This window comes from Cottoperca gobio, chromosome 24 (assembly GCF_900634415.1).
Source record: "Cottoperca gobio chromosome 24, fCotGob3.1, whole genome shotgun sequence".
Classification (NCBI taxonomy): domain Eukaryota; kingdom Metazoa; phylum Chordata; class Actinopteri; order Perciformes; family Bovichtidae; genus Cottoperca; species Cottoperca gobio.
Window position 1 is genome coordinate 18,923,478 of NC_041378.1, and position 20,415 is coordinate 18,943,892.

Consider the following 20,415-nt stretch of genomic DNA (forward strand, 5'->3'; position numbering starts at 1 on the left):
CTACCAGGGGCTCACTGCAGAAAGCCTGTCTAACCAGAGTCAAAGTGTTTCATGATGCCATCTTCAAACTGATGAGAGACTAAATTAATGAATAGAGACCACAGGGGAGGTGGTAGGTCTCCTTTATTTCAAAGAAACATCAAGGTAAAACACCGCATCATCTGAGAAGTACAACGAGGGTAGAAAGGGTGAATCCTGTGTGAACATGACAACAGAGTGAGTGTCCTTGTATGCAAAGTAGGACTCATTTAATTTACTTTCAGTCAATTAAGGAAGCGTTACTTCATGACACCGTTCAGCTGCAACATAACATTTGAAAAGAAATGGCACTTTACAAAATCATTTCAACACAAAATGTAAACTACTTGTATACTGTCACGTCCAATCACAGTCACTGATTGGAGAATACACTTGGTTGGCAAACACATTCTATATCTTCATTCTATATTTTTTTTCTTATCCAAATATTTATCTAGAGAAATTCTCAACATAGTGAAGGGAAATGACCTCTCGCCACAGTCCAAGGCAATGAAAGAGGATCCAGCTGGGTGCAGCACACATCACAGCACCACCTCTCTGCTCAGGAGGGCACACGACTCTGACTTCATGTATTCAGGTTGCTTACATATGGCACAGGTAATGGGAGGCTTAAGGTGCTCCACATGGATATCCACTTAATTCTAAGACGTTAACAAGGTTGGTAAGCTGTTTGGCATTCGGGGGACATTGGAGCCGAAGGGGAAATATCCACCAGCCACCGACCGAACACCAGCAGTGAATCTCTAGTTCCAGGCTGCCACCTGATGCTGCAGACATATTAACCCTAATGCAACCTAGTCTCTAGGATATAGCTCATAAACAACACTATGCATCATTTATTTAGCTTTAGGGAGAATCTTTATGCCACTTATTTTGTATATTAGTAATGGCATTTTGGAGTGCCGACGCCGAAAGTAATGACTTTCACAAACTAGAAAAAAACATTTTACTATTTAACTATATCCATCATTTTTGCACTAACCCTTTACATAGTGGAATTACTTGCCTAACCTTACATTCAGGCTCATTGTTGTCAAATTACCCACACGTTTGAAAAAAGAAGTAATCATTAAGCGGCTATTTACCTGCATGTTAAGTCTGCGCACATACAAAAGTAAATGCTGAAGTTTATGTTTAACGGGTGTAGGTGATGTAGAAAGAGAGTTCATGGATAAAATATCCAGACAGGACTGTCTATTTTTAAGTAGGTCAAAAATCTTCCCTAATCCCTAATCCTACTCATTGATTGGAATCATTGCCCACACAGGCCTAATACACACATAGCTTCACTACGGCAAAACCTCTGATGTTAACACATTTATATTATCTATAAATATATCATCATATTGCCCAACCCCGTCAGTAAATGGGATGTTTGGGCACCTAGACATTAAGGACAATAGAAAGCAAATGTGCACATAAAAAGAATTCTTATTTTCACCCAGATTTTTTGAATAATGGAATATTACATTACAGGTCAATTAGCAGACACTCTTATCCAGAGCAACTATCTACAGCAACAGTCTCCCTGGAGCAACTCAGGGTTAAGTACCTTGCTCAGGGGCACAATGGTGGCAGACTGGTATTGAACTCACAAGCTTATGGTTCAGAAGGTGTACCACCAGACCACTAGGCTATCACCATTATAACAATAATTAGATATTTAATTAATCAAAAAGAATAAACTATTAAAATACTACTTAGATAAGTAGGTAGTAAATACATGACATACAGGAACAATGAAAACCCACATGGCATTACGTTTCCCCAGAACTGAACTGCTAATGCAAAGCTGTTGCATATGAACATTCAAAGGAAACATGGTTTTGAGTTAAATAAAAAATGAAGCTTTGGAGATACACTTTTATTCTAATTGCTGACTATTAGAAAATACTTCCGACAAGTTGGCTCAACTGTGGGTGCATTTGGTGGCCAGAGGGGAAGAAGTTGAATTAGAGTATCACAAAGCACTCCTGGAGGCAGAAATCATTTAATCTCACTGTGACGAGCCAGCCAGTCGTCCCAAAATGTGTGTCCAGAAGCTCTACCTCATTTGCGTCTCCTAAAGAGAATACATATACATACATGAAATATGAGAAAATCCAAAAGAAAAACAGCACTGTAAACATGTATTACAACAAAGCAATAAACATAAAGGTAAAAAATATAAAATTGTAAGCTTCAGTCATGGCAGATTTGAGTGTTTTCCACTTTGTCATTTAAGTGATTAAAACTTGCACTTTGTAGAATCAGAAAGTTCTAAATGTTGGTCTACATGCCGGTCAAAAGAGAGCGCATAATCTATGTACATGGCACAAATGCATATCATGCTTTGTTTGAGTGATTTAGCTTCCTTAAAAAACATTCAAAATGCTTAAAGATCAATAAATAAACGTGAAAAAATATTCTCAGATGTAACCTTTTTTCATGGATATCCATCCTGGGTCACACAGTATTCACAAACTCGTTTTAGTGTTAACAAACACTACAAAATTCTTTGAAACTAGGTGATGCTTTAGTATGCAGTATGATATTTTAGTGTAGTATTGTGCCTAACATCATGCCATAATCTGGTGCTGAGTACGAGCTACACGATAAGTAGTCAGTTGGCAACTCACAAATATTTGGCCTTTTTTATCAGCTAAATGTAAGTGTTGTGTCCTTTATTCCTCACAGAAGCAACACTTCTATATAAACATGACTATACAACACATGGGCTGATATGAGAGTAGAGTTAAATCTCCGTTACCGGATTTCTTAAATACAGTATTAAAGGAGAGGTTGTGATTTTTTCGCTGTATGGCCAGTATGCACAGAAGGGACAACTTCTGTGCATACTGGCCATGAAGTGATCCCTTCTTAAAGGGACTTCTCATGCAGTAGCAATGCTACAATAGTCCTATAGCTTATAGTGCTAATTCTGTGTTTTTCCTTCCACGTAGTCCTGCACTGCTCATGTAGCCACAACCTAGAGTGTAACTCTGTATGTTTACATGCACTCAAGAAACTGGGTTACCAGAGAAACCAGGGGAAATGTCTACATAGACTGGAGTAACCAGGTGTCGGTGCAGGCACGTAATGCAGCTCCATCCCAATGAGCTGGCATTTAAAGAAGATTTTACGTTAGTTATTTCAAGGCTCTTATGTTTATGTTACATTTAAACAACTGTATTACAGTGTATTCACTGTTAAGCGCAGAAAACATGATGACTGTCGGCTCTTCAACATGTCCAGAAAAATTAGTTGAACATAAAAAGGGACTTCGCCTGCTCTTGGCAGAATATAAATGACAAACTCTAACACGCCCACCTATAATGTATGATAATCTATTCTTTCTGATCCTGCCACGTGTCTAAGTATTTACCAAAAGTGTGTTTGAAACACAACCGATGCACTGGGCAGAGTCCTTTGCGTTAATTTCAGTTACAATCAAACTTTTAATTGATTTATCTTAAATCCCAAGATGCATTGCTGCTCGTAATGATCTCTTCTTTCATGCAGCTGCTCTGCTATCACATCGACACCTTTCATGTCTGAAGTCTAACTCATGCACGTGTGTACTGTTCATGTAGAAAACATTTAGAGACCCAGTTGTGCCTATACATGGTGGAGAAACCAGGTTCCTCTGATCCCTTCTCTAATTACAGACACCAGATTGTTGTTTTTTACATGACATATATGAAAACAAAAATGTAAAAAATATCGAAAACAAAACTGCCTGAAACCTGGTTACTTCAGTGCATGTAAGTGCAGACACGCTGAAAGTATCAACTATGCATCTTAAGTTTTACGTGTGTAGCTACAGTGAATGCGTGATGGGCTCTGAGCACTGCCAAAATGCAGGTGAACTACACTCAATACTGTGCCTGAATGCATCCTGTTTAGACACAGAGAAGAACTGAAGCTGCTGCTGCTCTGCTAAAGTGCTGCTCACACTTGTGTAGAGTGTGTTAGTGTTAGGTTCACTGCTAACAGCCACATGACAAGCTGATGGTTTATGGAGGCTCTGTTGCAAGAGTCTGTTTTGAACTCTTTCTGCCCTCCAGTGCTCACAATCATTAAATGCTGCTTTTAACTGTTTCTGATTATCTGTAAAGTATTCAGGTTTTGTGGGGTTCTACGTTCTCAGGCATGAGATTATGAGAAATCATTGAACATATTTTAACACGAAGTTGGACTTGGATCGAGCACTGTGGCTTTCTCTTTGGCTACAGTCTCAGCAACACATCCACAGTGAAGGACCAACAGAGCTTTGTGATTAGACAAGTAATCATGAGAAGCACGTCACTGATACAGCTGGACACAGCAGGGGGCTTTGCAGGGGAAACAGCTGTCGTTGTTGTTGTTGTTGTTGTTGTTGTTGTTGTTGAGAGAAGACCAGAAAACAGGACAGGCACAGTACACTGTATGTCTGCTCAGTCTGTAGCAAAGGTCACATTGAAGTTAGTGTGTGCAAATTGGGAGGAATTTAGATGTTATTTGTAAAACAGGTAAGGGATTTGTGTGGGCTTCTGTCCGTGTTGGGTCAATTCATTTTCAATACACTCAATTGTAACTGTTATTTTAGTTTGCATTGCTAGCGGTATATGGAAGTCAAGGACTGCCAATTTTAAATTTGCCATTTGTGGATGCATGATGTATGGCAAATAAAATAAAGAAATACAGTTTTCTGAAGTTTGAAAACGTATTACAGCCAACGTTAGAATTAAAACTATAGTGGCAAATAACACTGTAGTGTTGTGGGGTTTAATGAACATGCAGCCTTTCAGGCAGCTAGCAGGGCTTTACATTGTTAGTCTTGTTTTTCAAACCCTCTTCCAATCAAATCAATTTATAATAACAAATAATTAAGTTGCATTAATTTTTATTTGATCAAATTTTAAGTAAACATAATTTAAAATAAGAATTAGTCTTCCAATATTTTACATTTCCAAAACCTATAATATTAAATAATTTATAATAAAATTTCACATTTCAAAAATGATGTCAAGCCGAGAATTGTTATATCTGATTTTAGAAATTACAAAAAATGAAGAGGAAGAGACTTCATTCTTCATTTTATGTTCCATAAATTGGGCTTTCAGTTTATATTTCAAAAGGCGTGAATAGAAAGTAAAGTGACTCCAGCCCTGACGGCTCCATGTGTCAGTTTGCACGTTATGAGGTCTCTGGGTTGTCTTCTGCAGGTTCAAGAGGCTCTTGTGGTCTGTACATGAAGGTGAGGAGGAAGAGAGCCACATCATAAGAGCACCAATAAGCTGTGTGTGAGGTCACTGCTGACCAATAGCGGCTCTCCACCAAGCCCTCCCGCAGCTCAAAGTCGATGCGTCTCTCCAGTTCCACTGGAAAAGAGAAAATTACAGATTAGAATCCATCTGCATAAATTGTCAGAAGGAGAAATTCTCCTCAGTAGTTATCTGGGTCCTGGTGGACTTCGTCATATTATCTGGAGTGCTCACTGTCACCATATTAAGTCTGTGTACGATTCTTAAAGTTACTGACATTGGCAATTTACATAATAGGTATGTCAAGGGTCTACTGCTCAGACAAATAACAGATGATATTCAAGACCCTTTGCAGAAGCATTAACACTGCTAATATTGATATCAAACCCTCACATGTTGAAAAATATATATTTCAGGGTGTGCATATTCAACATGTGTGCAATATAAAACATGACTACGTCATAAAACATAAAGAAGAGATCCTTTCAAAAATATCCATCCACCGCTGTGGCAGCACGTCCCTCTCCCCAGCAATGTTTTCAATCCCCTCCTGTGGGATTGTGAGGCCTTCCTAAACGAGTTGACATATTCAATCTCTCTTGCGTTTTCTGGGTCTACTCTGGGTCATCCGCCTTTCCTGGAGGTTTTCCAAAGGTAGGCGTCGAGAAAGCATCGTAGGCATCCGAACCGACTCAAGTGGCTCCTTTCAACATGAAGGAGCAAAGACTACTGCGAGCTCCCTCCAGATGTCTGAGTTCCTTTCCTTAGCTGTAAGGGTGAGCCTAAACTCCTACCACCAAAGGGTACCCCAGCTGTCCACAGCTCTGAAGGCCTAAACCCCTAGAGTTTGCATACAGATACAGATGCAATATTTACAACGCTCCACCTCACGCAGACACATCTTGAAAGGATGGACACTGCTCGTCTTCAGCTCAGCATTTAATATCATCATACCACAACAGCGGGTGGAGAAGCTGAGGTTGCTGGATGTTGACACTGGCACCTGCAACTGAAACCAATGACTGTCCTGCCACATCTAATAACCAGCCACATCATCAAGTCCACAGATGTAATGGGTCTTGTCAGCAATAATGATGAATCTGTAAACAGGGTGGAGCAGCCAACGGCAAAGTGCAGATCTCTCCCTCAACATCAGCAAAGTAAATGAGATGGTGACTGACTTGAGGAGGGCCGGCAGGCACCACCAGCCGCCGCTGACCATCAATGGTGCTGCTGTAAAGAGGGTCAGTAACATCAAGTTCATGGGAGTGCACCTGGCGGACGACTTGACCTCAACCACCAACACTTCAGCCATTGTTAAAAAGGCAACAGCATTGAAAGCATTCTAACCTACGGCCTCACTACCTGGTTCGGTAACTGCAAAGCGACCAAACACCAGCTGGATAGTAAAGACAACTAGCAAGATCGTTGGTGCCTCTCTCTCTCCTTCCTGCTGGAGATTTACCATCAACACTGCATTGGCAGACCCTCCAGCATCATCAAAGAGCCTCACCACCCTGCCCACAGTCTGTTTCAGGATATGTGCCAAATCTATAGCTTTCACCCGCATTCAGTGAGGGTCATCAACACACAGTGCACCCCCACAGACATCCGACATTGCAAACTAAATCTTAAATCTTGAAAACTGACTACAGGAAACAGTCATTTTATGGGTAGGATAGATTTTGACCCTCTGATTTCCAGCTGCAGGTAAGTTTCCCCTCAGTACTTACACGAGGTGCTGTCCATGACAGCTGAGGTGGACTGGGACATGACGGGCTCCACCTCTGTCCTCTCCTCCTCTATTTCTTTGTCCTTCTCTTCGCTCTCTGCCACCGTTGCTCCTTCCTCTCCTGCTGCCACATTTTCAACTTCAGAGACTCCACCCTCAGAATATGATGGCTCCTCCTCCACTCCGCCCACCTGGCCACTAGAGCGGGAAAAGCGGGAAAACAGGATTCCTCCGATTCCCTTTCCAAGACTGGCAGCACCTGAGGTACAATAAGATTCATGCTTTGTATAATTCATTCATTTCACTTATAAATACAGAGTAAAATGTGACAAAAGTTGGGTGAGCTTTCCTATGTATGGAATCTCAGTATTCATGTTAAATTATGTTTCGACCTATCATCGTTTGGTGTGGCCACTCCGAGCGCTTAAAAGTTGAAAATCTCTCAACTTTTCAGAAAAATGGAAGAGAAGCTTGTTTTTGTCTGTCTTTCCTGAGCTTTATATATCAGACAGACACAGACAGTCCTAACAAAGACCGTTAGTGGGAGCAGACCGGCCAGGCGGACACTGAATGTTGCTGTCGGTGAGTGTTGTGCTTTCATTGCCGCATGCTTTGTCTCTGACTGATCGTCCTCCTTGCTCTACGACTGTCAGATTCAGCGGTGACAAGCTCATTCATACAGTGTAAGAGGACAAGCATAGTAGCACAAATAGATATTAAAAAGAAAGGGGGGCGAACAACGGCGTTTAGAGTATATGTTGTCAAGATATTGTTTTTGTTAGCATTTCTTTTGGGAAACTCTGGGATGAGGCTCTTTCCAGCACCCTGCCAGCGCCTTTCTGCCAGAAAAACATGCTGAATGGACACAGGCCCTTACTCTGCACTCGCTGCTTTACTGCTTTTATGCACTTCTGGTTGGATGCTAAACTGCATTTCGTTGTCTCGGTACCTATACTCTCTGTGCAATAACAATAAAATGTTATCTAATCTAATTTAGTGGGCTGCTCAGTTGTTCAGCAATCATCCCTATTGATCTAGCTCCACAAGTCTTACAAATCGTTATCAGTCAATATTTTACTCCATTCACCTTTAAAGTTTCCTTGAATCCCATTCAAGAGCAAATACTTGGCAGCCTGACATCCACATCGTTTCTGCTGATGTCCAACCACCATCACTGTATATCTGACTCTACCTTTTTAACCAATAACCACTAATTAGCAACCACACTGGTATTAGAAACCTTTTGTTGAATGTTGTTCCTTAACCTGCCTTTCTAAATAAAGCAACATGGTATCAAAATGAATTGCAGGCCAGTTTACAAGGTCATCCGGCAGATCCTCTCAACAGCCCCATCTTGTTTCCTTTTTGTAACCAGTGAGTGTAAGTGCTCAGTGTAATGGCTGCTGCTAGACGCTTCAGCACTTATGGTTATATCTCCAAATTGAAAGTGGAAACCCTGCCCAAACCAGTAAGAACGGTTTTGAACTAGCTGTTCCCTTTGCAGTCCTTATATTAAGCTAGGCTAACCTGCTGCTGGCTGTAGCTTCTTATACAGATATGAGATCTAACGCTCAGCAAGGAAATGAATATGCATACTTCCTAAAATGTCAAACTATTCCTTTTAAGAGAATTCTCAGCTGGCTACCGTGGAAATGACTTAAATGCTTACCAGCATAAAAATTAGTTAACAATAACAATGTTATTATAAAAATATTGATTAGTGAAGTCCTTGTGAGTGTATCCTGTAATAGTAAGGATTAAAGAACTGTGATAGACCAGAGGGCTCCAGAGACCCTGCCTCTCCCTCCAGCCTGTGACTCTAAACAGGATAAGTAGGTTAGAAAATTGATGACACAGAATAGTTGTTGTCTTACTTTGAAACACTTGTCCTATTTCCATATGTGTCCGATATGTGGAGAAGGAGCTCAATAAAGTGGACTTATTTAGCAGTAATAAAAACAACAACCACACATCTACTGAATGAAATTAAATGTTTCTTTGCCTTTAGTCTCCACTCTGCATCTGATGATGCATAAAGGAAAGGTAACATCACGCTGTTAGTCCGGGAGACCGGAGCTAAGAGCTTCTATTGATCTGTGTGGACCACGCGTACTGTCTGCTTGCCTTGCTACATTATCAGCAGTGCAAGCAGCTCCAGTTCCTCTCAGCTCAGATCAGGTAAACATGACTGAACGAGCTGATCTTCAGTTGTGTTTCACGTCTATTCAGGGCTTTCCTCAAGGATATGGAGTAGTCAGTCAGTAGGAAAAAGCTAAGAAGGGATATGCTCCACATCAGATGAAAAGTTTGCCCAAAAAAGCCAAATTCTGCCACTTTTCCATCTTACACAGAGATCTTAATTATTGCATATTTTAATGAGTTTTCCTATGCCATTGTAAACATGTAGTGCATAATTGTTAAGGCGAGTTAGCCTTCTCGTGTGTTTTATCCCACACAGTCTGTAAATCACGATTAATATTTATAAACCATGAATATTTGTGACTGATCAGAACTTTTGTAATCATTCATGGTGAACAATGAACGGGCTGATAAACGCTGGCCTTGTCTTGTTCTTTTGTACAGGTCAATTTCTGTTAATGTGTACTTAGAAACAATGGTTAATGTTAATGTACTAGAAACATAAATGCACTTTTATTCAATGAAAATAAACAAGATTATTCTAAGGAGAAACATGTTATTATTCCCATGTCTTTCATAGCCTATGTATTGATTTTAATTGTAATTATTTATAAAATAAGGCTGGCCAATGGCAAAAAGTACAGTAGTGTTCTAGGACATCTTAAACTTTATGACAGTGTGAGGCTCATATGACAACATCTCCTGTTTGAGTGTGTTTGCAATGCGTCTTAAATGTAAATAAAGATAATTTATTAATTTATAAGCTCATAAACATATGTGTGGTTTTTATGGCGAAGGCAGCGCTTTCAGTGGACTTTTTAATGCTTACTGCAAAATCATCAAGTTGCTGCCACCATTGTTTTCTGTCCTCTGTTCTAGTGCATCTGCCATCCATGCAGCCATAACCCTCCCTGTGTGCTCACCCATGATGCTGGCCTTGCCAAGGTTGGTGATGGACTCTCCGTAGTGGCGTCGGGCCTGGGGCGGGGAGGTGCAGGGGCTGGGGATGCTCTCTGAGTCTGAGACGGATGCGGTCTCCTTCGGGGGGTTAAGCAGCGTGGGCCGGATCTGATCATACAGTGTTGGGCTGGTGGTGTTGTACCTGCACATCACACCAAGCTCAGGTTACTGTCACATGCAGTCCTTATACTGGCCTAAATTAAACTGGGCATACTGTAGCTTCAAACAACAGATTAGCAAAAAGAGAGACACACAAAAACTGGAGAAGATGTGAAACACTTCATTAGATCATCAGATCACAGCATCCACTGCTTTGATAAATTCACAGGAGAATTCATTAATAACCAGCATATTATCTGTCATAAACAACCACTTGTCTTACCAGTGGATTTGAACAGGTGCAATGTTACTGTAGTGCTTTAAGATAAGAGGCTCCAGTCTGTACGCCTGAAACAAACAAACAAATACAAATGTTTGAGCAGATGAGTTTCTCATAATATTACTTCTCAGAAATTGTATTTTTACGCATTTTATTTGAATGCAATTGCCTGCTTGTCATCTAGTTTTCATTGTTTTGTTGTGTGATCTAATAGCAACACCACAGACTTACATCGCACACATTGAACGGTGTTTCTGAGCCATTACTCATCCCTAAACATCTGTCAACAGGCTGATCATAACAGTGGGTGATGATCAGCAATCTAAACAGGAAAGTGACACTCAGTGCTGTCGCTCACCACAGGGTCTGTGGGATGGAATATGTTGAAGAGGCGTTTGCAGATAGATGTGGGGAGAATGTGGTCCTGCACAACATGGTTTCCAGGCCGGATCCCTCGCAATGCCAGGAACACAGCCAGAGGAGAGCCCATGCAGAAGAAATTTTCTACCTGCAACAAAGAGAACAGGTTTACTTTGACATGAGAGAATAAGACACACCCCCCAGCACCTACCTGCTCCTACAGAGCTGCTCATTGGCCAGTTACATAAGACTGTGGCTGTACTGGGCCACTGAAAATTATTATGCCTTTTAACAACCATTAGGTTGGTAGTTTGAATCAGAGGGTTTGTAGTTTGAATTGGAAGATTTCTAGTCTTTTAATAAAAACAAAATAGTTGTATAGTAGTAATCATTGTATATTAAGAAAAAAAATCACATAAAAACATTTGGTTGATAAATGTATTTCTGTATTTTTTAGTTTTGAATAAATTTAATAGAAATCCACAAATATATGTATTTGCAATTTTCATCAAAAACACACTTGCATGTTGTTCCATTTATTTAAAAACTGTTAACATTTACAAAAAGCTTGTCATGTGTTGTATTTTTTTCAAAAGGGATTATCTGAAGCCAATCAGACGTCTCCTTCGATTTCATCACGTAGGCGTAGATTCGAGGGAATGCTTTAATGTGTTACATATGTGCAGTCTGCAATCATTAACTGCAGGATGGACGTCAAACAATCCAGCTGCCCGGAGGTCAGAGGTCAACCTCAACATGGTGGCGCTCCAAGTGTAAGTAATAACTGTCTTGAGTAATGAATGCTTGTTATGTTAGTGTTGTGGCATTTAACACTAGCTTTAGATAACGAGTTAGCTATATAATGCTAATACGGCTTATGATTATTAGCTGGCTAGCCATAATATGGTTCCAGTAACGCTAAACAGATCTCAGTTGAAAATAGCTTACCTCTATCTATATATACAAAAAAACTAAATAGGAGTTCGGACTGCACACATTGAACATATGGCAGTTTTGATTCTCTATATACTGTATATAACGTTAGCTGAACTTAGCCAGCTGTTAGGTACAGTACTGACTATTTGAGATGGCTATTGGATTTAGCAACAATAGTTAGAGCATCAGTAAGCTAATGATCCCATATTTATTTTATACATTTCCTACATATTTTTGTGTGCATTGAAAAACATTTTTGTGGTGAGTCATTTATATATAAATACAAAATACATTTGTGAATCTTTCTGTGTGCATTCACTACTGTAATATTGATACTGTTCTGACTTCATATGTCTGTAGTTTGAACCAGAAGGTTTCAATAACAGGATTTGACGTTTAAATCAGAAGCTTGAAACAGACGGCCTTTACATGAACCAGAGGGTTTGTAGTTTTATTAAGAAGAATAGTAGTTTGTAGTTTCAATAAGGTTTGTAGTTTTAATAAGAGGGCTTGTAGTTTTAATTAGAGGGCTTGTAGTTTCAATAAAAAGGTTTGTAGTTTCACTAAGAAGGTTTGTAGTTTTAATAAGAGGGCTTGTAGTTTCAAGAAGAAGGTTTGTAGTTTCAATAAGAAGGTTTGTAGTTTTAATAAGAGGGCTTGTAGTTTCAATAACAAGGTTTATAGTTTTAATAAGAGGGCTTGTAGTTTCAATCAGTAGTTTGATAACAGATACAGTAGTCAACCACTTGTCACCTTTACCTTGAATTTCAAGGCTGGCACAGCACAAGACGAGGTCCGCAGACCCTGGAACTGCTCCTCCAAGTCCCTCAACCTGGATGATGGATACAGATATTAGTATACAGAGATTTAAATGACTCTAATGCAAGTTGCAGAGTTTTTGGACAGTTTATTCTCCTAAAACATTATACAAGGGCAAATACAAGTGTAGACTCAAATCAAACTTCATCAAATCAAATGTCACGTTATTATCCAAAAGAGAAATTAATTTGGTCAGAAGTGCTACTCGCTGCAACCATCTGATGCAATTTTAGTGAGCATAGGTAGTGAAATTCTGACGTGAGTGGATGCAAATAGACGAAAGGCTGAATACATTAATAGTAGGATCACATGACCAAGGGGCGAATTTGTTTCACTTCCATTAACATTCAAGTGGTGTCGGAATATTTGAAAAGATTACTCTCTCATGTCGAAACAACAACTCATAAACAGATATCAACGTGTTGTTTAAATGCTTTGACAAACACAATACAACACATCTTCTTTGTAGCGTCCATGTTGTTTCCACATTATGACTTAAAGATCATGGCCTGATTTACATGTGTAGCTAAATATAGATATGGAAGAAAGATTATTCTAACGTTTCCTGTACCTCTAAGTTGAATCTAAATTTGAGTATTCAGTGTCGTCCTCTGTAGACTCGTATATAGACTCTGTTGTGTATAACATGTCAATGTGGATCAGGACACAATACATCAAGCTATTCAACAATCCAGGCTTTTAATCGCTTTTTTCCCCTTGCAATGCAAAACTGCCACCCATTGATAGCATAACATGAAAAAACTAATCCACTGGGAATATGGATTGAGTTCTGGCTTTGTGTGTAAAAAAAGTGTCCGTACTAATATTACCTCTGCTTATGCAATACAAAAATGGACAAGGATTGGCAGTATCACTGAAATCTTCTACACCTTCAGGTACATTTTAAAGCCCATGTGAAATCGACTTGTTCCAGAAAAACAACCCGTGCAGTACCTGAGTCGTGTGAGTCTCAGCTGCTCCTGAAGGTGGCGCTCCTCATCATTCGGCCAGCGGTACTTGGTCTCCTCCGGGTCTGGCGCTTCTTGATGATGAAAGCGGACGGGGTCCCAGCCTGTCATGATGTCAAAGGTGATGACGCAGCCCAGAGAGTGCGATACTATGGACACCTTCCCATTTTTCTCAAAGTCTGGATTTCGCGAGCAGAAGAGCAAGTACAGGCGATTCAGCTCCAGAGTCAAACCCCTGGTGATCTACACACACACACACACACGGACACACAACAACAACAACAAACACACTTGTGAGGCTCATTAAGATTCAAAAAGGTTTGTGTTATGCTTCAGTGTCTTCATTAATCCTCTATTCTTTCACAGGAAGTAGACCATCATTTAGAGCTGTACAGTTGGATTAGAACATATTGGCTCCTGAACTGCCAGCAGGGTGACAAAGTGCAGCAACACAGCTGGGAGGAGACAGAACGAGGCTGCATGGGTAACCTAAAGGGAACTGGAAAGCTGTAGTATGGAACAGTCTCAGTCTCACCTCGTCTCTGTACAGCGGGCTGGTGTAGTACATGATGTCCATGGCGCTGCTGTTCAGCATGTCTCTGAGACCTCGCACTTTGTCTGGGGTGATGGAGTCCACCGTGTCTGCAGGGAGTAAATACAAATACATCTGACACAACTGTCAGACACTCACAGAGAAAACGTTTTAATACTGTTTCATTCTGATCTGTTATACATACAGTATATAAATACATGTATGTTCATGTTTTACAATGAGCAGAGGTAGACGTTGAGGACGTCTGTCCAACACTCTGGTGTATGTCTTGATTACTACTGGCTTTGTCACAGACAGCTTTTGTTTTGGATGGTGGTGAGCTGAGGTGCAGCATACCTCCATCCAGAGCCAGTTTTGACCTCCACTCAACAGGAAGGAACTCTACATGCTCTGTGGTGCGATTAGAGAAGTGCTTCTCCTCCATCTTTCTGGCAGCATCTCTCATCCTGCACACAAGCCAAGACAAAACAGTTACTGCAACAACTCTTCTGATTCCTTTTCTTTTTTTGTTTTTCTCTGTGCACCCAATGAGAACTTCTCTATATCTCACATGCTGGTGTTTCTGATGATGCGGCCTTGGTCCATCTTCTGGCCGATGCCATGCACCACAAAGACGATGTGTGTGGTTTCGGGTGGGGTGTCCTCGGGCGCTGCCTCTTCCACGTATCCCCGATGGAGACGCGTCCCGCTGCTGGAGGCTGAGGACACGAGAGGAAACATGAGCACCTTAGATGATGTGTTCTACAACCTGTGTTTAGTCAGCTCTTATTTTGTCCTCATGACAAACACATAGGTCCGAAATACACACTCATGCACAAACAGTACCTATACACATGCATTAGTGGAGAGCAGGGACGTGTGATCAGGGGAGGCAGATCCTCCCCCGTCACCATGAAAAGTTAAAAAAACAAATAACAATAACATTTAATATAAATGTATATTTGTCCACTGGTCTGTGCTATAACTGCATTTTCTGTATGATTCCAATAATTTTGAGAATTTCTGTAGTCAAAATCGCTGAATGTGCGTATTCTCTGTTCAGATACAGGAGATGCGAGCTGAGGTTGAGCGCATGCATTTGATGGCGCATGCCTGTTGCTATCTCTCTGTATGTCGCAAATATAATGTTTACATACACTTTTATTATGCGTGCTGACTTTTTAATGTATGTGTGTAACATATTTAGTCTTGCTGATGTGACATAAAACCACAGTGAAAAACACCAGGTGAGGCAGACAGTACTCTGCCGCACAGAAGAGGGCGCACGTGAGCCCACACTGAAGAGGGCGAGTCTACTCCGAGTCTCTCACGGATGGCTGAGCTTCTCACCCTATCTCTAAGGGAGACGCCAGCCACCCGTCTGAGAAAACCCATTTTGGCCGCTTGTACCTGTGATCTCATTCTTTCGGTCATGACCCAGCCTTCATGACTATAGGTGAGGGTAGGAACGAAGATCGACCGGTAGATCGAGAGCTTTACCTTCTGGCTCCGGTCTCTTTTTGTCACAACGGTCAGTCAGTTGGGTTCGTATATTTGTAAATCTGACCGGCGACGTAAACAATGCACAGAGAGGCTGAGATTACAACAAAGACTGCATTCTCTGCAGAGGACTTTACCCTTTTATATCTTATTCTTTACTTATATAGCCACGATGCAAAACAACAGTGTAGAAAAACAACACAAAAGCACTTCTGAGCTGGATCCCTTTGACCTTTAAATATCTTTAGTATGACAGGTATTGGAAGAGTTCAGCACGCCATCGCTTTGTACAACAATGATGCATATTGGTTTGTTGACACGTCTCTTTGAACGCAGCCTTACTAATAATCCACAGAATTACCCACGGTAACAGGGAGGCTGTTTCTGGAAAGAGATGTTGCTCTTGAACTTTATTTTATTTTGTATTTTGGGTGAACTGAGCCTTTAAGGCAGTTTTTGAGCTCAGAAAGAAAATACATATGTAACCAATGTAGTTTCAAACATAGCTGTACAATGCAAAAGGACAATGGAATGAATGTGTGAGAGATGTAAGATACATTCTGGTATATTCCTGTAAAGCAACACATTTGTTAAACTCTCTAATATTTTATGGGTTGCTAGATCATTTATCTAATTCTTTGAGAAAGTTCTCCTGGCCACACCATACTTTGTTGTCTGTAATATAGTTTAGGTTCCATGAGACATGTCAACACTGACTACATTTAAATGCACACTAATAATGAATTATTATTCAGAATATGACAATATTTCAAATGTGATATGGTTCATGTAAACACAATATTCCATTTGGATATTCAGAATTTGGCAAAAACAGCTTTGAAACATGAAAGACATGTTTTTGGATGTGAGCATATATCGCATCACTGACCTTTTCATGAAACTTTTTTTAAAACCTATTTTGGCGCAAAGAACTGCGTTAATCGGAGTACACACGGCTCCGTGAATATTAGTGGAATATTAGATTTTTGTATTGGCCATGCAAACAGCTCAGTAGGAATATTGTGGCTTTTCTTTTTTTTGGCCAAAAAGTGGAATATTTTGTGCAAGTAAGATATTCCATCAGATCTCTATATCTCTTGTGTACATCCTTCTTCCATATACCTTTAGAGAAGCCAAGTTTCTGAGTGACAGTGCGTGCGATCTTGGAGGTGGTGGCATCGCTGTACAGGTACACCTCGTCCACACTGTGCCAGTCCACATGACTCCTGCTCAGCTTCAGACTGTGGATGGCTGGGAGACAGTCACAGTAATTAACAGCAGGTGACACACTTAATCCAGCATAATTAATTTACCATTCCCCATGAGGGTATGTAGAATGTATGTGTAGAATGTGTGTGTGTGTGTGTGTGTGTGTGTGTGTGTGTGTGTGCGTGTGTGTGTGTGTGTGTGTGACACTCCATTGCATTGAAGTCCATTTACAAAAGTCGTGATACGCACTGCACACACTTCTCTCAGGTGAGCTTCCTATTGGTTCAGCTGGAGTCAGCTAAAATGACATCACCTGACATGTTTTGTGGCCTTGTTCTGAATCCCCCCCCCCACACACACACCCACCCACCCACACACACACACACACACACACACACACACACACACACACACCCACACATCCACACACACACACACACACACACACGGTTACCCCTTTCATAACACGTGCAGCCTCTGTACACTCAACACATTCATCCCCACACACACCTTTCTTCTTTGTCTGTCACACTCATATCTTTCTAGGTCTACTTTCTTTCACACTCTGTTTTACATTCCTTACCGTCCTTTATGTCCACCGTGGTGGTCACCACCTCCATCTCGTAGGTGTCCCTCATCTGTTGCCCCCGGAAACGGGCGAGGTGCTCTATCTCGATGAGGTCACTCTCGTCCTCCTCCAGGGGAAGCCACGTTCCATCAATGAACCACTGCCCCCTCATCACAGGAATACGGTCTTGCTCTGAGGGACACCACATAGTATTTGCCACATGACATGAAAGGTTGTGTAGCCGATACGTTCTTTACTTACTTACTTACCATATCTTGAACAAAGTACAGGAAACACACACACTTTAAATGAAAGAGGGAGCATAAAGAGAAGTTAAATGAATGAAGCAAGGATAGAAATGTTCCCAGCCATACGACATAAAGTGAAAATCAGTGAACTACTTTGCGTGCGTGCGTGCGTGTTTTGCGTGCGTGCGTGCGTGTTTTGCGTGCGTGCGTGTGTGAGCCAGAAACACCCTCTCCACATTTAAGAACAGGCTAAAGACTTTCCTTTTTGATAAAGTTTATAGTTAGGGCTGGCTCAGGCTTGTCTTGGATCAGCCCCTAGTTATGCTGCTATAGGCTTAGACTGCCGGGGGACACCTCCCTGTTCTCCTCCTTCTCTTCCTCTCTCCTCCCCTCCCTCTCTCTTCTTCTCCCTCTTTATCTGTATGTATTTATGTAAATGTATGTTACCAACTCATCATCCGGGGCATCATCCCCGGAGTTTCTGTGTCTTTTATGTGACAGGTTGCCACTGATAAAGTTTACGTCTGGATCAGGAATCGTGGCTGCGCCTGCTGACCTGGTCCTGCTGGACACCGGGAAGCCTTTTTGACATTATCCTGGATTCATCCATACTTTCCCTTTTTCAACACAACATAATTTCTGTCAAATGTTGTATTTGTACTATGTTGTTTATCCTGTACTTACAACATCTATTGCACGTCTGTCCGTCCTGGGAGAGGGATCCCTCCTCAGTCTCTCCCTGAGGTTTCTAACATTTCCCCCTTTAATTGTGGGGTTTCTTTTAGGAAGTTTTTCCTTGTGTGGTGCGAGGGTCTAAGGACAGAGGGTGTCGTATGCTGTACAGTCTGTAAAGCACACTGAGACAAATGTGTAATTTGTGATATTGGGCTATATAAATAAACTTGATTTGATTTGATGATTTGATTTGATTTATGTCTGATAAATATAAATGAAAAGTGTACATAAGTAGCAATTACATTTGTATATGTTTAGTTTATAACTGAAAGATTAATATATTAACATATCAGCAAAACAAATATTAAGTATGTCTTTAAGTTAATATGCTCATTATAGATGATTTATAATATTGGTGATTCATTTAAATATAATTTACATTGACATGAGATATCAATCAATCAATTACTCGATTGGCAACCATTTTAATAAATAATCGATTAATTGTTTAGGACATTTCTCAAGCAAAAATGCAAAAATAACTGGCTGCAGATTTTCTAACCTGATTTGTTTCTAATAAGTGACACATAATTCAGTAATTGATGAATTCACTATTTGTCGCATTTTAGCACCTATGAGTAGAATAACTAGGGTAGTAGTGGGGCTGATTCTAAAAGTGGTCATACTGTAATAATACTGGTAGTTCAAAGTGGTGGCAGCAGCGGTTGTAGCCTAATAATGGTTCTTCTTACTTATTGTAGCAAAAAGCGAGGTAGTACAGTAACTTTAGGCTGGTGGTGTTAATAGTACTAACAGCAGTAAATAAATGGTAGCAGTATATTGCAACAACGTTATCATTATGGACATAAATCATAGACATGCTTACGGTTCCAGTAAACAGGGTAGCATTCCTTCTCCTTGATATCCACTTCATAGAGACCCCCTCTGACACACACTGCCTCCACGCTGATGTTGATATCCTCCGGGTCCCTCACCTCCTCTGACACCGAGTGCCGTTGCCCTCCGCCACTCTGCCCCGCCAACTCCGCCCGGACACTTCCACTGTCCAAGGCTCCGCTCTCCGGCTGGATCTCGCCGGACCTGGCTGCCTCCTTCCCCTCGGCCTCGGCTGGAACGGCGGGACGTTTGACCTTGTCAGGGTTCTGCTCACTGAATCTCCGATGGACGATCTCGATTTTTAAAGAATCGTGTCCGACGAATGGCTTCCATGTCCGCTTGTCCTCTTTGTAAAACCACCGGACCTCCTCTGGTCCCAGCTCCGTGACTACCTCACCGCGGTGCCTGGAGCTATTGGACCGTATGCGCTTCTTGGTTGTGACATTCCCGTCACTTTCGGTGTAGTTTAGGTCGATGTCCAGATATGATGAGCCCGAGTATTCCTCTCCAGTCAGGCCCAGCATCATGCCATCCGGGGAAAGCAGCGGCAGGTGTCTGTCCATGCCGGGCTGCTCTGGGTCCCTGTCCCCAGCAGCAACACTATCTCCCATCGGATTGTCGTCGTAGCCGAACACAAACACATCATTTGCCATATCCCATTCACTACTGCTGACAGAGTTATTCTCCGAGCTCTGTTGACGGATAGTCGGTGTATCCTTCATATTGCTCATGGTTTGGCCGCAAGGCTCCATAACGTTAAATGGAAATAGCGCAATAAAAAAAAATCACAATGATGTCCCCGCCATCAGACTATTATACCAGATTAACGGGTTCTTTCTCCCCAACTGGTAACATCTGTATGCCGAACTGTTGTGATCCCGACAATATTTGTAACATTATAGCTACAGATTTAAAATATTACTGTTTACATATACCTCCTTCTTTCCTGTCTGTACGCACTCCCCGTTCACATCCCCGTTTTAGGTGATAACTGCTGGAATAATCAATGAACGGTCCTAGCTAGGATGTAATCTCAACTCCAAAATGTCAAATTAATGAAGACACACTAAACTTCCTGTTCAAACATTCAAAATAAACTCGATATCCACGAGCAAGCATAAACGGCTTTCAAAATACTAATCATAAAATGTGAAGTATACCAAAAAGCGAAATTTATATTGAGTATATTATTAAATACAATATTACACGTTTTTCATTTTCTACTGTGT

General features: G+C 41.1%; 1 protein-coding gene across 1 annotated transcript; it reads right to left on the reverse strand.

Annotated features, from left to right (window-relative positions):
- Window positions 1–108: 108 nt before the first annotated feature.
- Window positions 109–20,186, reverse strand: ddhd1b (DDHD domain containing 1b). Its single transcript, XM_029425611.1, has 13 exons — window positions 19,176–20,186; window positions 17,382–17,558; window positions 16,712–16,840; window positions 14,661–14,808; window positions 14,447–14,556; window positions 14,093–14,199; window positions 13,544–13,800; window positions 12,530–12,602; window positions 10,833–10,982; window positions 10,478–10,542; window positions 10,059–10,237; window positions 6,998–7,255; window positions 109–5,381 (listed from the first exon to the last, which is right to left on the reverse strand). The coding sequence occupies exons 1-13, from the start codon at window positions 19,936–19,938 to the stop codon at window positions 5,197–5,199; spliced, it is 2,601 nt and encodes an 866-aa protein (XP_029281471.1). The 5' UTR covers window positions 19,939–20,186; the 3' UTR covers window positions 109–5,196.
- Window positions 20,187–20,415: the final 229 nt, after the last annotated feature.

What these genes read in the sequence shown, in the direction of transcription:
- ddhd1b (XM_029425611.1), bottom strand. Translation starts at nt 19,938, where the DNA reads ATGGAGCCTTGCGGCCAAACCATGAGCAATATGAAGGATACACCGACT. An exon ending in CTACCCTGTTTACTGGAACC is followed by an intron (nt 17,559 to 19,175) that starts GTAAGCATGTCT and finishes GGTGTCCCTCAG; the next exon opens with AGCAAGACCGTATTCCTGTG. An exon ending in GCACCTGTTCAAATCCACTG is followed by an intron (nt 10,238 to 10,477) that starts GTAAGACAAGTG and finishes TGTGATGTGCAG; the next exon opens with GTACAACACCACCAGCCCAA.